Source organism: Adiantum capillus-veneris, chromosome 25 (assembly GCF_014529385.1).
Source record: "Adiantum capillus-veneris isolate H3 chromosome 25, ASM1452938v2, whole genome shotgun sequence".
Lineage (NCBI taxonomy): Eukaryota > Viridiplantae > Streptophyta > Polypodiopsida > Polypodiales > Pteridaceae > Adiantum > Adiantum capillus-veneris.
In genome coordinates, this window is record NC_140955.1 from 131,225,272 (window position 1) to 131,240,589 (window position 15,318).

At 46.3% G+C, this 15,318-nt stretch overlaps 1 protein-coding gene across 1 annotated transcript in view; it reads right to left on the reverse strand.

Annotated features, from left to right (window-relative positions):
* Window positions 1–970: 970 nt before the first annotated feature.
* The window catches only part of LOC147425667 (NAD-dependent malic enzyme 1, mitochondrial-like), a 123,795-nt gene continuing 109,447 nt past the window's right edge, over window positions 971–15,318 (reverse strand). Inside the window, exons 17-19 of the mRNA XM_086499521.1 lie at window positions 1,661–1,723; window positions 1,462–1,576; window positions 971–1,380 (exon numbers count right to left, since the gene is read on the reverse strand). Coding sequence (XP_086355647.1) covers window positions 1,309–1,380; window positions 1,462–1,576; window positions 1,661–1,723 — 250 coding nt within the window. The 3' untranslated portion in view covers window positions 971–1,308. The remainder of the gene's footprint in view (window positions 1,381–1,461; window positions 1,577–1,660; window positions 1,724–15,318) is intronic.

Sequence of the window (15,318 nt, forward strand, 5' to 3'; positions counted from 1 at the left end):
AAGGTTCATATTCAACAACTAGTAGGTCTCAATAAAGACCAACCAATGACTTTTAAGCAGTCGATAAGGAACATGTCTCTATGCCTTATTAGACTCAATATATTGGGAAGTTTTGAGGCACAAAGTTGAACTTCTTGCCAAGACATAATAATTCCCTACAATATCTCACCAATGGGAGCGAAGGTGAAAATGTATTTCATTAGGACATTGTCTTTCACTTTACTCAGGTTTAGGTTTTGAAAATGAGATGATTTCATCTTCCACACGATGGGCAAGCATCAATAGAAATGGCCCTAAGAGTTGCAAGCAAAAACCTTTTCTCGAGTTGCATCCCTAGCTAGAAAATTATATATATGCCAATGTAATACTTCAAACATTGCTCTCAAGAAGTAATTTTTTTGTTGACAAATATTTGCAATACCATAGGTCAGCATCTTTATCTCAAAACTCCAAAATTTTGCAAAACGATGGTGGGTTGCATATCGTAGAAATTGATGTGCTGACCTGAAAATCTTCAATATACAGTTCCATGCAAGATCTTTTAGGCAAATTTCCCAGTTGTGATCACCACTACAAAATTCGATTCATGCTAAGAATATATGAGATTGAGTGGGTCCATTGATATATCGTGTTTGTAGTGCTTGGACTTGAGTTAGATGTGGTGATCACTACCAAATTAGTAGGTAGAAGAGTATCAATTCAGAGTATCCCTCAAGGCGATGAGTCTTATATTGGTAAATGTATTGATTAGGCTTAATATTGTGTGACTTTCTTATTCTACACAATTTTTAACGGCACTAAAGTATTTAAAGGGGCATTTTCATATTTAAAGGCCTTGATGCCTCGCAGTCCTAATGACTCCCCAATGGTTCAGTCTCACGTTATTGGCTGCAAGCATATTACCGTTGCTTGCGATTTGACAGGTTGCCAGACTTGAGATACAGATATTATTGAGATTTTGCCCATGGTATTGACACCAGTTGATGCATATTGACTTTCTATATGGCAAGTGACATGCACCACCTGAACATTCCTGTAAATGTTTTACTTGGCACTTCACACATGCTATAAGGAGCGTTTATTGTGATGAAATCCACAACAGCGCATTCACATAGATGCAATGGATGATCAAAGCGGGAGAGGAATTCGCTTATTCATGTGAGCATTTGTTCCCAGCTTTGCATGAGAATGAGGATTGGGCTTATTAAAATGATACAGGCTTGTCACTGCCTATCCCAGTAAGAATCAACAATAGACCACCTTGATATGATACAATGCTGAGCAGTTTTGATGCATTGGGTCTTAAACTTATCTTGGAGAAACCAATGGTGAATATGTGGGGTACCACATGTTATGCTCCACATGTTTCAAAACGTCCTCCTGCAGATGTTAAGAAGCAAGGAGTCAGCCAAACACATCAGCACATACGTGAAATTTTATACAGAATGTTATTCATCAAACCTCAGACATGTCAGCCATCTCCTGCGGATTTTTATCCCGATAACCTTCAGCAATTCCTTCCTTGCTAGCTTCTCTCATTACAGCTGCAGCAACATGCTTCGTGATATCCCTTATACTGTTATGCCACAAGCAGTTCAGCATCAAACCACCAATGGTCAAAGAGTAATTAGTGAGGCAAATTTCATATAACCAACATTACCTCGAGATGGATGGGAAAATGATACCGTTCTCCACTTCTTCATCTTTTATGTAAGCCGCTAGACTGCAACAATCACTCTCTCTCTCTCTCTCTCTCTCTCTCTCTCTCTCTCTCTCTCTCTCTCTCTCTCTCTACTTGAGTTACACAGGTATAGAGACACTTTACTGGGGAGAGCTAGAGAGAGGCAGTCCCAGAGACACATTACAGATTTCTTTTCACTAGATATGGGACAGCCAGAGGAGCAGCCACCACTGCAGAGCTCGTCCCACACTCATTCGACCACTACTGGCACTCTCATCGACCGAGCATTGGAGCTACAGAGATACAGACGACCGCGACTGAGGAGAGGAGCTACACAGCATCGACGGAGACTACAACAGAAGATTCGAGCCATACTCTCTCGACATCCAGAGTGCAGATGAGGATGGATCCTCACCATTTCTTCCATCTTTGTTTCACACACTGTTACATCCGGTTTACCGGGTACCTATTGTATCAGCTGCTACACCCACGTAGTTTTAGATTGTAGTAGTAGTAGTAGTATTTTGTTCCACTTCTAGTTCTTTTCTAGTTCTTTTGTACCCAGACATGGTATTAGATTCACTATTTTGTAACTGATTGGTCTCATAGGTCATTTTGGCCTTTTGAAGACGTTAATATAACATTTCATTTCATTTCATTTCTCTCTCTCTCAGCAGCAGGTTACGAGCAGGTTGCAGGTCGCGGTGAGGCAGGAGGGCGACGAGCATGTCGCAGCTCAGGAAGGGCAGCACGACTGCAAGGCTACTCGTAAGGGCGTCGTGCAGAGCTGCTGTTGGCAGCGCGTCACAGAGGACAGCTTGCAGCCTTGCAGGTCGCACTACGGTTCTCCCCGCTTCTCCACAGCGCGCAACCTGCAGCGCCTTGGGCGTCCTTTTCGCACGTAACCAAAAGCTCACCCCTTGCATAACACCCCCCCCCCCTCCGGGCCGCGGGCAGGTGCAGGTTCCCACACGAGTTTATTTATTTGCTAACGGCTTTCTCAACCCGGCAAGAAAACAATAATTGCAAGCAAAATTCAGAAATTTACAGAATCGGTAGAACTTACAGAATTGCAGAATTGGTAGTTTGCATAAAGCGGGAATTTGTTTTGATTTGCAGAAATTGCAGGAAAGGCAAAACGTATGCCATGTATGCTTAAATTGGGGAGAACATGTATGCATAGTGTGGTGCGTGTAGGGCGGTCTCCTACTACCATCACAAATTTTCCGTCCCGTTTTTTGCGGTGACCAAGCATGAGGAAACAAAACGATATGCTTGACCCTTAGAGGATGCAGTTCAAAAGTGCAAAGAAGAAATGACCGAAACAATTAACAAGATCAACCGCAACTTACTGGGCACAATAAAAATGCTCGACGAATGTGTGTTGGCCCAAGAAAGCAAGATAGCTACACTGGGAGATCGTGTGACGGCCCAAGACGAAGCGATTGCGTCACTCAAGAGAGAGCTAGCAGAGGCACGATCACGAAATACACTTGAAGAAGAAAAATTGCAACCTTCAATAATAGAAGAGCTAAACACGATCAAAGAGTAAGTGCGAGCCATCAAAGAGGAGGAAGAGCAGCAAAAAGAAATGACGATTTCTTGGGTGAACGTTATTACAAAGACTCAACAGAAGGCAGATGAGGCCGAGAAGTGGATTGAGGTTGCCAATAAAGGGAAAAGCAAGGAAACAACTACGTCCACACCCACCATCATTAACGTGACACTTGAGGAGGAGCAAAGAAGGCGTATGCACTCTCTACATGTGAGGATTTGCGGTCTTAAAGACAAAGATAATGTGGACGAAGGGGTAAAAGAACTCATGGCTTTGATGGGGATTCATGAGCCAATCCACTCAAGAGCTTGGAGAGTGGGCAACAAGAAAAATGGGAGCAAGGGGGAAACCTCGAAAGAAAGGGCACTCCTTTTCCCTCCATGGAAGCGAAGGAGGACTTTTTGAAGAAGAGACCAACTCTTAAGAAAACGGGCATCTTCCTCGGGGATGACCTTACCCTCTTACAAATAGCTCATATGGAGGAGGTAATGCCAGAGATTAGAGCGGCAAGGAAAAAGGTAAGATTGCTTTTTACAGAGATGGAAGAGTGGTGATATTGGAGCCACGCTCCAAATGACGGTGTGAGACCTATGGGACCACACTCAAAGTTGCTACTTGGAATTGTAATGGATCTATGCATCTAGCTGTGGGTGCTTTTGAGGAAAGTTTAGTGGGAGCAGCGTAACCGCGAAACGTTTCACCCCGAAACAGGGGCGTTTCACCCAAGAGAGGAGCCTCGGTGAAACGTATGACTGAAACGCCAATTTTGGTGTATATAGTATTATATATATATACATAATAGGTGTGCACATGTTAAAAACCCCCAAAAATTTTAGGCGTTTCAGCAGAGGCGTTTCACCTGCATGCTGAAACGTTTCAGCCGTTTCAAGCGTTTCACGTTTCACCCCGGCCGAAACGCGTTTCGCGGTTTCGCTGAGTGGGAGAGATATCATCTTCTACTCTAAGACACATCAGGCCCCTGGGCAGTCTATGCCTCACATTAGTGGAGACAGATGGGAGACCGCATGTAGACAGGAGACACGATCAGAGCACAGAGGGCGGGGCTCAGGTGGAGTGGCAGTGTTATTCAGGGAGGAGTTGCAGCCATTGATACATATAGCTCGCAAGGATGAGCAAGCTAGGTACATGTGGGTGAGATTGAGAGCAGAGACAGGCAGGTATCTTTACATTGCGATTTGCTACTTTCCCCCGAGTACGTCAGTGTATCCACCACCCAGAGGACAATCCCCCTTTTCTATTTTGGATGATGACTCTAGGAGTTCTCTAGAGATGGTGACATCATTCTAGGGGATTTCAATGCTAGGACTGCCCATCATCAGACAGTTTTTTATGATACTTCAGAGGAGATGCTGAGAGAGCTGGATGTTGCAGAGACGGGCCTATCCAGACTATCACATGATGGGGAGCATACCGAGTATGGACGACACTTGATAGACATGGGGACTGCACATGGATTAGTCATCTTGAATGGCCTACAGAGATTTCCCGCTGCGGGGGGTTTTACATGCTTTCCACACAAACATGGAGCTAGCATAGTGGATTATGTCATGGCACAGCCGAGTCTCATCTCTAGTATCTAGGACCTCACGGTTGGACCCAGACCTATTGGTGTGGCAGTGGACAATGCTCTTGTGTTGCTGGCCATCTCTTTTGAGTTTAGTGTAGATCACAGGCCACAGGCAACAGCTCCTACTCGCTACACCTTCACGCGGGAGACGAACTCTGTATACATAGATGGGATCTACAAACGCTTGTGGACAGAAGAGCCAGGGCGACCTTTAGAGGAACTTACTACTATACTGACACAGACGTTACATGATGCAGCAGCAGAGGCATACCCACACACACAGCCTGAGCAGAGACGCCGTTTTGGGAGCATGCCCCAGAATAGTTGGTATGATGAGGAATGCCGCGAGACTAGAGCTAGACTTCAGAGGGAGGTGCTTTTGGGGGACATCACTTACAGACAGTCACAGATTCAATTCTGACGCCTAGTGCGGCGGAAGAAGAGGGCATTTTTGGCTCGCCTAGAGCAAGATCTATACCAGCTATTCTTGAGCCAGGACTTACGTGAGGCATGGCCGCTCTTTCATGAGAGCCCCCCCCCCCCCCCCCCCCCCCGCCCACCATTACCTCTACAGAGGCCTGGGGCCAGTACGCGTCATCTCTGTACACAGTTCCTGGACAGCCGCCCCTTCCCGACCACCCCGATCCATGCCCCCACACATGTGCTTTTTTCACTGTTGAGATGGTGAGGAAGGCCATTGACAGGATGAGGACTCGGAGAGCATATGATCATGATGGCTTAGTGGCTGAGCACTTCATGCATGCCAGACATCTACTAGCAAAACTCCTAGCAGTTATGTTTAAATGTGCCATGTGTGAGGGCTTGCCTAATACTTGGAGCTTATTTACTATTGTACCTATCTTCAAGTCAGGAGACCCTACAGAGCTTGGGAATTATCGCACTATCATGATCGGACACACATTGGCACGGTTGTACGCATCCATTCTTGAGCAGCAGCTGAATAGATGGGCAGAGAGGGAGGGAATACGCGTAGTCCGGCAGGCAGGATTCAGGAGAGGTTTTTCTACTCTTGACCATATCTTGACACTCATAGCCATCATTGAGAAGGGCAGATCACATGGGAGACGGATCTATTGCATCTTTGTGGACTTCCGCAAAGCATTTGACACAGTACCCAGAGATAGATTGATGCGCAGATTATAGGAGACAGGAGTACCCACAGAGCTCATTTGGGGGGTCATGGCGCTATACAGGACAATAGTGGGGCATGTACACACCTCAGAGGGCCTATCTACAGCGGTTCATTCCACTATTGGGATGAAGCAGGGTTGCCTGCTCTCTCCTCCTCTATTTGTATGTATGTGGATGAGGTTTCTGACTACATTGAGAGAGATGGTGATAGAGGTGCACAACTGGCAAGAACATGGATTCCACTATTGTTATATGTTGATGATATTGTGTTGATCTCCGATTCTCCGAAGGGGATGCAACGTGACTTGGATGCTTTGCATAGGTTTGCCCATGAAAGTGGTTTGACTGTCAACCTTGGTAAAACCAAGGTCATGGTATTTAATACCACCCCACAGTGGATCAGGAGGTCAGCGCTCGCATTCACATATGCCCAGGAGACGGAGGAGTATACAGATGCTTACACTTACCTTGGAGTGGTTTTTAGTGGACCAGCATTTTCATTGAGAAGAGCAGCACAGACTAGATTGACCAAAGCCCATGCAACATTGGGTAGATTGGAGAGGATGTGTTCACATGTTCAATTTCAGGAGCCCCAGACGAAGCTCTGGCTCTTTGACACCCTAGTGGCTTCTGCATGGCTCTATGGAGCTGAGATTTGGGGACCTTCATTGGACCATCATGGGAGGACAGGTCGCACTGATGGATGGGGGGACATGGAGAAGCAACTAGTCTCTATGATCTCACGGCTCATTAGAGCCAAGGCTTCAGTACCATGTGCCATTATCTGAGCAGAGCTAGCTGCCTCCCCACTAGTGGTTGAGGCACTCACCAGATCGGTCTCCTTCATACACCGCATGTGGGAACTTCGCAGAAACAGATATGTCCGCCTTACACTTGAGTCCTCTCGACAGTTAGCCATGCAAGGAAATACAGCATGCTGGTATGGGGAGATGACATCATGGTTTCAGGTGCATGGGTTCAGCATAGACAGACTACCCCCCTTCCAGTACTCACTGGATGCACCCTCTCTGACTCTCACACAGTCCGAGATCACTAGGCTCATCCGCCAGGACCTGACTCAGCTAGACACCAGGAGCACATGGATACAGCCAGCACAGGAGCTTGGCACGAAGATGGCTTTCTACAGAGAGCATCTTCTCCAGCTTACGAAGGATGGTTTTGTGACGAGACCCAGATACATGGACACCCACTTGTCTCACGGGATACGATGTGCTATTGGCCAAATATGCACATCTTCACACCAGCTGCGGATCGAGATTGGGAGATACAGCAGAGTACCAGCAAAGGCCAAGGACATGCCTCCTATGTGACCTGGAGCCTGAGACAGAGTTGCACTACACATACCACTGCCCCGTCTACTACAAGATACGCGGCCGCTTCCACTGCTTGTTCAAAGAGGGCTTCGGACCACTCTCCAGAGTCATGCGGTACGAGGATCAGAGATGCTTGGGTCTGTTTTTGCTCGAGCTGCGCAGACACAGAGAGAGCCTGACGAGGGGAGAGGCTAGCCAGTCTCAAAGACGGATCACAGACTTCTTTAGGGCAGACATTGGACACCCGGAGGAGCTACTACCACAGGAGAGCTCGTCGCCTCACACTGGAGGCACACTGATCGACAAAGCGACCGAGCTAGGGAGATCCAAACGCCCACGGCTGCGGAGGACTACACAGCATCGACGGAGGCTGCATCCGAGGATTCGGATCACTCTGGCCCGACATGCACGACGCTCGGTCAGGCTATTGACCATGGAGGAGATTGATGAGATCCGCCAGCGACCGATGCTCGATCTTTCGTGATCTGTGATTTAGCTATCCCACCTAATTGCTTAGATCACACCTTACTGTTTCGGATTCTATAGCATTTTATTTTGTCATTTTATTTTGTCATTTTTGTTACTCTGACTTTATATCAGATCCACGTCATTCTGGCCTTCTGAAGACGTTAATATAACATTTCACTTCATTTCACCAGCTGCGGATCGAGATTGGGAGATACAGCAGAGTACCAGCAAAGGCCAAGGACATGCCTCCTATGTGACCTGGAGCCTGAGACAGAGTTGCACTACACATACCACTGCCCCGTCTACTACGAGATACGCGGCCGCTTCCACTGCTTGTTCAAAGAGGGCTTCGGACCACTCTCCAGAGTCATGCGGTACGAGGATCAGAGATGCTTGGGTCTGTTTTTGCTCGAGCTGCGCAGACACAGAGAGAGCCTGACGAGGGGAGAGGCCAGCCAGTCTCAAAGACGGATCACAGACTTCTTTAGGGCAGACATTGGACACCCGGAGGAGCTACTACCACAGGAGAGCTCGTCGCCTCACACTGGAGGCACACTGATCGACAAAGCGACCGAGCTAGGGAGATCCAAACGCCCACGGCTGCGGAGGACTACACAGCATCGACGGAGGCTGCATCCGAGGATTCGGATCACTCTGGCCCGACATGCACGACGCTCGGTCAGGCTATTGACCATGGAGGAGATTGATGAGATCCGCCAGCGACCGATGCTCGATCTTTCGTGATCTGTGATTTAGCTATCCCACCTAATTGCTTAGATCACACCTTACTGTTTCGGATTCTATAGCATTTTATTTTGTCATTTTATTTTGTCATTTTTGTTACTCTGACTTTATATCAGATCCACGTCATTCTGGCCTTCTGAAGACGTTAATATAACATTTCACTTCATTTCTCTCTCTCTCTCTCTCTCTCTCTCTCTCTCTCTCTCTCTCTCTCTCTCTCTCTCTCTCTCTCTCTCTCTCTCTCTCTCTCTCTCTCTCTCTCTCTCTCTCTCAAAGATGACCTCAAACTCTCGCAGATTGCTCATACACAAGAGGTAATGCCGGATATGAGAGCGGCAAGAGAAAAAGGGGAAAAAGGTAAGATTGCTTTTTACCGAGATAGAAAGGTTGTGATATTGGAGCAACTCTCTGCATGACGGTGCGAGACCTATGGGACCACATTAAAGACAGCAGCATGGAATTGTAATGGGTCACTTCGTCTTGATGTAGGGGCATGTAGATGGCGGGAACATCTGCCTGACAAGGACGCCTAGATTGGTAAATACCAGGACCAGTTACTGCGGTAACTCGTATAGTGTACAGTCAGTTAGAAGGCCAGTCGAAAGATTATAAATACGGCCATTACTCAGTTTTTCGTGCTATTGTTGGCTATTGATCTCTTCTCTCTTTTGGGAGCTAGTGTTTGAGCTTTGTATGCTCTTGTATTTTGTAATCCTAATTAAGCTCTTAGCAGACTTGACTCACTTTGTTGTAGTGATTTACTATGAATACATTTCAGTTCCAAACTCATTTCTAGTTCAATTAGTCTTATTTCTAGTTCACTTTGTATTTCAGTTTCAATCTTACTTTCCATTCCAATCTTGTCTGATCTGAAATCTAAGTTGATCTAAACTAACTCTAACTACCAACCTGGAATAGCTGTCATAAGTGTTCAGCTCATTCCATTTTGGCGATCATGGTGGCTTGAGCTAAGTCGCTCAACAAACAAACTACCTCCCAGTTGGTGTTAGAGCTATCGGACATCAGTCATGCCGCTTAGAAGAGTTGCACGGGCCAGAAGGCCAACGACGAGATTCATGGATAATCCAGATCGTGTCAACCCAACTCAGGAAGAGTAAGAGCGAAGCTCTGATACTGAGAGAGAACCTGAGAATGAGACAAACGTTCCTCCAGGACCAAGAACAGTTGATGAATCGAGGAATTCTCAGCATTCAACTCATTCCAGGCGCAGACAGGCAAAGCGAGCAGAAAGACGGACCCGGTCTCATGGATCTCAACACAGCTTGAAACATGTTGAGGAAAGTGAGGGCAAGCAAGAGAAATCATCGATCAGGACACAACCAGCAAAGAAGATGGTAAAAGACACAATGATTGAGACTGAAAAAGACAATGACTAGGAAGCTGATATAGACCATTACACTAAAAGGAGATCCAAAGACAAGAAACCAGTTCACAAAATCAGAACCATTCACATTGAACATTCCACTAACCTAAAAATTTCATTTCCAGTTTTCAAAGGAGGCAAGGAGGATGACCCATATGTCCACATCCGAGCGTTTGAGCAGTATGTGGAACTCAAGGACATTGACGAAGATGAATGGCGGAATATTTTCCCTAGACGCTGAAAGAAGCACCCAAGAAATGGTATTACCATTACCCAGCTTGCCAGCTCAAGTCCCATATAAGCTCGTAAAGACTTTCCGATTGGAATATTCAGACAACAGGGGAGATGAGAACATACTATGCGAGTTAGATAAGATCGAACAGGGCAAGTTGTCAGTCAAGAGCTACTTGGAAAAGATCAAGGAATTGACCAGACAACTACAAGAGCCTCCATCAGAAAAACGAATGCGAGCCTAGTTCTTGAATGGTTCTTAAATAGAAGGCACCAGAACCAATGTCAGTCGCGTCGTGACCAAAAGCATAGACGTTATCATTGAAGAAATTCAAGATGAACGTGAGAAAAAGCAAACTGCTGAAACCAAGAAGTGGGAGCAGCAGAGAGCTCTATGGAAGGCAAAGGGCAAAGAGAAGGTAGATGATGAATGGCAAGAACAGCGAGAGCTGGCAGCTAAAATTACAAAAACTCTATCAAAGAAGATGCCAAAACAGCCAGAATGTTCTTAGGCTCGCAAGATTCAGAAACTACTATCTCAACCTTCTTCCTTTGTACAGAATCAAGCTTTTTGCTTTCAAATGCAATTGGCCTTCCCTCTTGCAGAAGGATTACTCCAATAGCACAATTAATAGCATCACACACGGTTTCATAGGATAAACAATAGCTAAAATAGGAGTTGTAGCTAATGCGTCCTTGAGAGCATCGAAACTTTGCCGTTGAGCTTCTCCCCACTGAAAGGTTTTCCCATTAGCTTTCAGTTGGTCCGTCATCGAAATAGCAATATGAGCATAGATTTTAACGAATTGCCGGTGAAAACCTGCAAATCCCAAGAAAATCTGCAGCTCTTCCACATTTCTAAGGACATCTCCTAATGGCATCCACTTTGGACCATATGTAGCCTGGCAACTGAAATCACATGCTTCCAATAATGAATTCTCTCCTTGAGAAAATCACACATTGATTCCTTGACATATAACTTATTTTGTTATAATAATTCAAACACATGTTTCAGATGTTATAAGTGCTCTTCCTCAGAGGCACTATACACTAGAATGTCATCAAGGAAAACGATAACAAACTTACCCATATATGGTTTCAAGATACTGTCCATAAGCATCGTGAAAGTAAATGGCGCATTGGTCAACCCAAAGGGCATAACCAAAAACTCAGTGTCCAAACCTTGTTCAGAAAGTAGTTTTGGGTATATCAGTAAGCATAATGCGTACTTGATGATACCCCGACCGCAAGTCTATCTTTGTAAAGATACGAGCATGGGTAAGCTTAACAAATAACTCATCCAATCTCGGCAACGGATACTTGTTCTTAACAATAACCGCGTTCCGCCCACGATAATCTACGTATATGCACATACTACCGTCCTTTTTCTTCACCAACAAGATGGGAGAGGCCCATGGTGAAGAACAGGGTTGTATAAACCATCTACAGAGATAGTCAGCAAGCTGACGTACCACCTCAGTAGCCTTAGAATGACTCATTCTGTAGGGTGGTTTACTTATGGGCTTACTGCCTGCAACCAGGTCTATGCCATGTTACACAGTACATGCCAGCGGCAACCCTGGTGGATCCTATTGTGAGATCCTAAATGCAGGAGATGAAGCTCGGTTGTGCCATGACATAGTCCACTGTGCTGGCCCCATGCCTGTGTCGGAAGCAAGTAAACCCATCTGATGCGGGAAATAGTTGTAGGCCATTAAGTATGGCCAATCCATGTGAGGCCCCCATTTCCATCAAATATTTCTTGTACTCTGTGTACTCCTCATCCTGTGAGTGTCTGTCAAGCCCCATATCACTAGTATCTAGCTCTCTCAGTATCTCATCTAAGGTATCATAAAAAAATGTCTGATGGTTTCTCGTGCGGCATTAAAGTCCCCCAAAGAATAATATCACCATCTTTGGAAAACTCCCATATGTCCTCGTCTAATACCGAGAAAGGGGACTGTCCTCTAGGTGTGGCATACATTGATGTGCTAGGGACAAAGTAACATATAGCAATATACAAGAATCTGCTCGTCTCAGCCCTCAATCTCACCCACATGTATCTTGCCTGATCATCTTTGCGAACAATGTGCACAAGCGGTTGTAACTCCTCTGAGAGAGAGAGAGAGAGAGAGAGAGAGAGAGAGAGAGAGAGAGAGAGAGACTTAGCTCTGATATCAGCGTGAGACCAAAGTGTCTAGAACCCCTCTATCCTCCCAGCCTCTGCCCCTTATATAGGCAACCCCCGAGCTTAGTTCAAACTACACCTGGCCTCTAGCCCTTGGCCTGACACTTTGCCCCCAGCACATCAGTGTATGCCACACCTAAAGGACAGTCCCCTTCTCTGCATTGGACAAGAACATTTGGGAGTTTTACAAGGATGGTGACACCATTCTCTTAGGGGACTAATGTCCGCACGAGAAATCATCAGACAATTTTTTATGATACTTGAGATGAGATACTGAGAGAGCTAGATACCAGTGATATGGGGCTTGACAGACGCTCACATGATGAGTAGTACACTGAGTACGGGAGATATTTGATGGAGATGGGGGCCTCACATGGATTGGCCATAGTTAATGGTCTACAAAACTTTCCCCCAGCAGCTGGGTTACTTGCTTCCCACATAGATTCCCACATAGACATGGAGCTGGCATAGTGGATTATGTCATGGCTCAACCGAGCTTTATCCCCTATATACAGCATTTCACAGTTGGCAGTGGATCATGCTCTCTTGACATGGACCATTTCCTTTTAGTTCACTACTTCCCAGCGACCACGAGGTGCAGCACTCGCTCATGCCACATTTACAATTATAGGAATCTAGCGCAGATCCGATTTCCTGTCAGGAGCTTTACAACAAGCTCTTGCTTTAAAAGTCTATTCAAAACCTCATCCGTAGGATTTGAACCCAGGTCCCGTAAACACTTGAGCCACAGACACGCTGTACAGAAGATGCTCCGTTTTATATTAAAAACATATGCGCTGCCCACATCGTTGGCCAGGCTTCCTTGTCACCTGGCTTGCCTAGGCTGCACAATGCCCTTGGCAGCGCTTTCGCAAGCCTCCTCTTCGCACAGCTGCCCCAATACTCAATGGCAACCTCATCATCAACTCCCTCACCAATAGGGTGCTCGCCACGCGACAATGTGCCCACCAGCTCCTAGTTTACCTGCCTCTCTCTTCTGACACCTTGCACATCTACCAGATTTCCCTTATTCATTCCCCCTTAAAGGCAGAGCATCTTCTGATTCACCTCAAAAAGGCCTTTTTCCAAACTTGGTGACACCTACTCGATATATTTTTACCTCAGAGACTGATTCTCTTTACATTGATGGGATTTATAGACGCATATGCACTAAGGAGTCAGGCCACCCTCTGGATGAGCTCACTTACATATTGACAGAGACTTTCCATGATGCAACGCGAAGCATACCCACACACTCAGTCCGAGCAGAGACAGCATTCTAGGAGTATGCCCTAGAATAGCTGGTACAATGAGGAGTGCAAAGAGATGAGAGCACGGTTCCAAAGAGAGGTACTCCTGGGAGTCATCACCTATTGGCAGTCACGGATTGCCTTCTGGCACCTAGTGCGACGGAAGAAGCGGGCTTTCTTGGCTCAGTTAGAGCACGATCTTTACCAGTCCTTTTTGAGCCAAGACTCAAGGGAGGCATGGAGACTCATCCATGAGCACGCACCTCCACTTGGCATCACTTCCACGGAGGTATGGGGTCAGTATGCGATATCTTTGTACATGGTTCCTAGACAACCACCGCTTCCAGACCCCCTAGAGCCATGCCCACATACTTGTGCTTTCTTTTCTGCAAAGATGGTAAGGAAAGCGATTGACAAGATGAGGACTGGAAGAGCTTATGATCATGAGGACTTAATAGGCATTTTATACATGCCAGGGATATGCTCGCAGAGCTTCTAGTAGTGATGTTCAATTGTGTGATGTGTGAGGGTCTACCTGACACTTGCAGCTTGTCTACTATAGTGCCAATCCTCAAGGCAGGGGACCCTATGGAGCCTAGGAACTATTGTACTATTATGATTGGCACACATTGGTACGGTTGTATGCATCCAGTCTTGAGCAGCAGTTGAGAAGATGGTTAGAGAGAGCAAGCATGCAAGCAGTGGGACAAGCAGGTTTTAGGCGGGGGTTTTCTACTCTTGATCAAATTCTGACGCTTAGAGCTATTATTGAAGAGAGTAGATCACATGGGAGGAGGATTTATTGTAGCTTTGTGGATTTCCGCGAAGCATTTGACACAGTGCCTAGAGACAGGTTGATGCGTAGATTACAGGAGATGGGGGTACCCACAGACCTGATTTGGGGAATTATGGCACTCTACAGGTCGGTGAGAGGACAAGTTGGCACCCCGGAGGGGGTATCTGATGTAGTTCACTCCACTATTGGGGTGAAGCAGGGATGCCCGCTATCTCCGACACTCTTTGGCATGTATGTGGATAGATTGAGAGCGGAGGTGACAGAGGAGCTCAGTTGGCTGGGTCGTGGATTCCGTTGTTATATGCTGATGATATTGTGCTGATTTCTGATTCCCTAGAGGGGTTGCAGCATCACTTACATGCTTTGCATGCATTTGCCAACGATAGTGGATTGTCTGCCAACCTTGGCAAAACAAGGTTATGGTATTTAATACCACACCACAGTGGGTTAGGAGATCAGCACCCACATTTTCTTATGGCCAGGAGTCAGTGGAGTATACAGATGCGTACACTTACCTTGGGATGGTCTTTAGTGGGCCAGTGTTTTCATCAAGGAGAGCAACTGAGACTAGATTGACCAAGGCTCATGCTGCCCCAGGCAAACTAGAGAGGATATGTTCGCAGGTTCAATTCCAGGAACCTCGAACAAATCTATGGCTCTTTGATACTTTAGTGACGTCAACTATGCTTTATGGAGTCCAGATATGGGGGGACCTTCAGTGGAACACCACAGCAGATCTGGTAGCAATGATGGCTGGAGATGTATGGAGAGGCCTTTGGTTTCTCTAATCTCTCGGATGATTAGAGCTAAGGCTTCAGTACCACATGAGCTTATCAAAGCAGAGCTGCTGCATCTCCACTTATGGTCGAGGCACACACCAGATCAGTCTCCTTTATGCACAGTTTATGGGACCTCTCCAGACACACATATGCTCGCTTAGCTCTTGA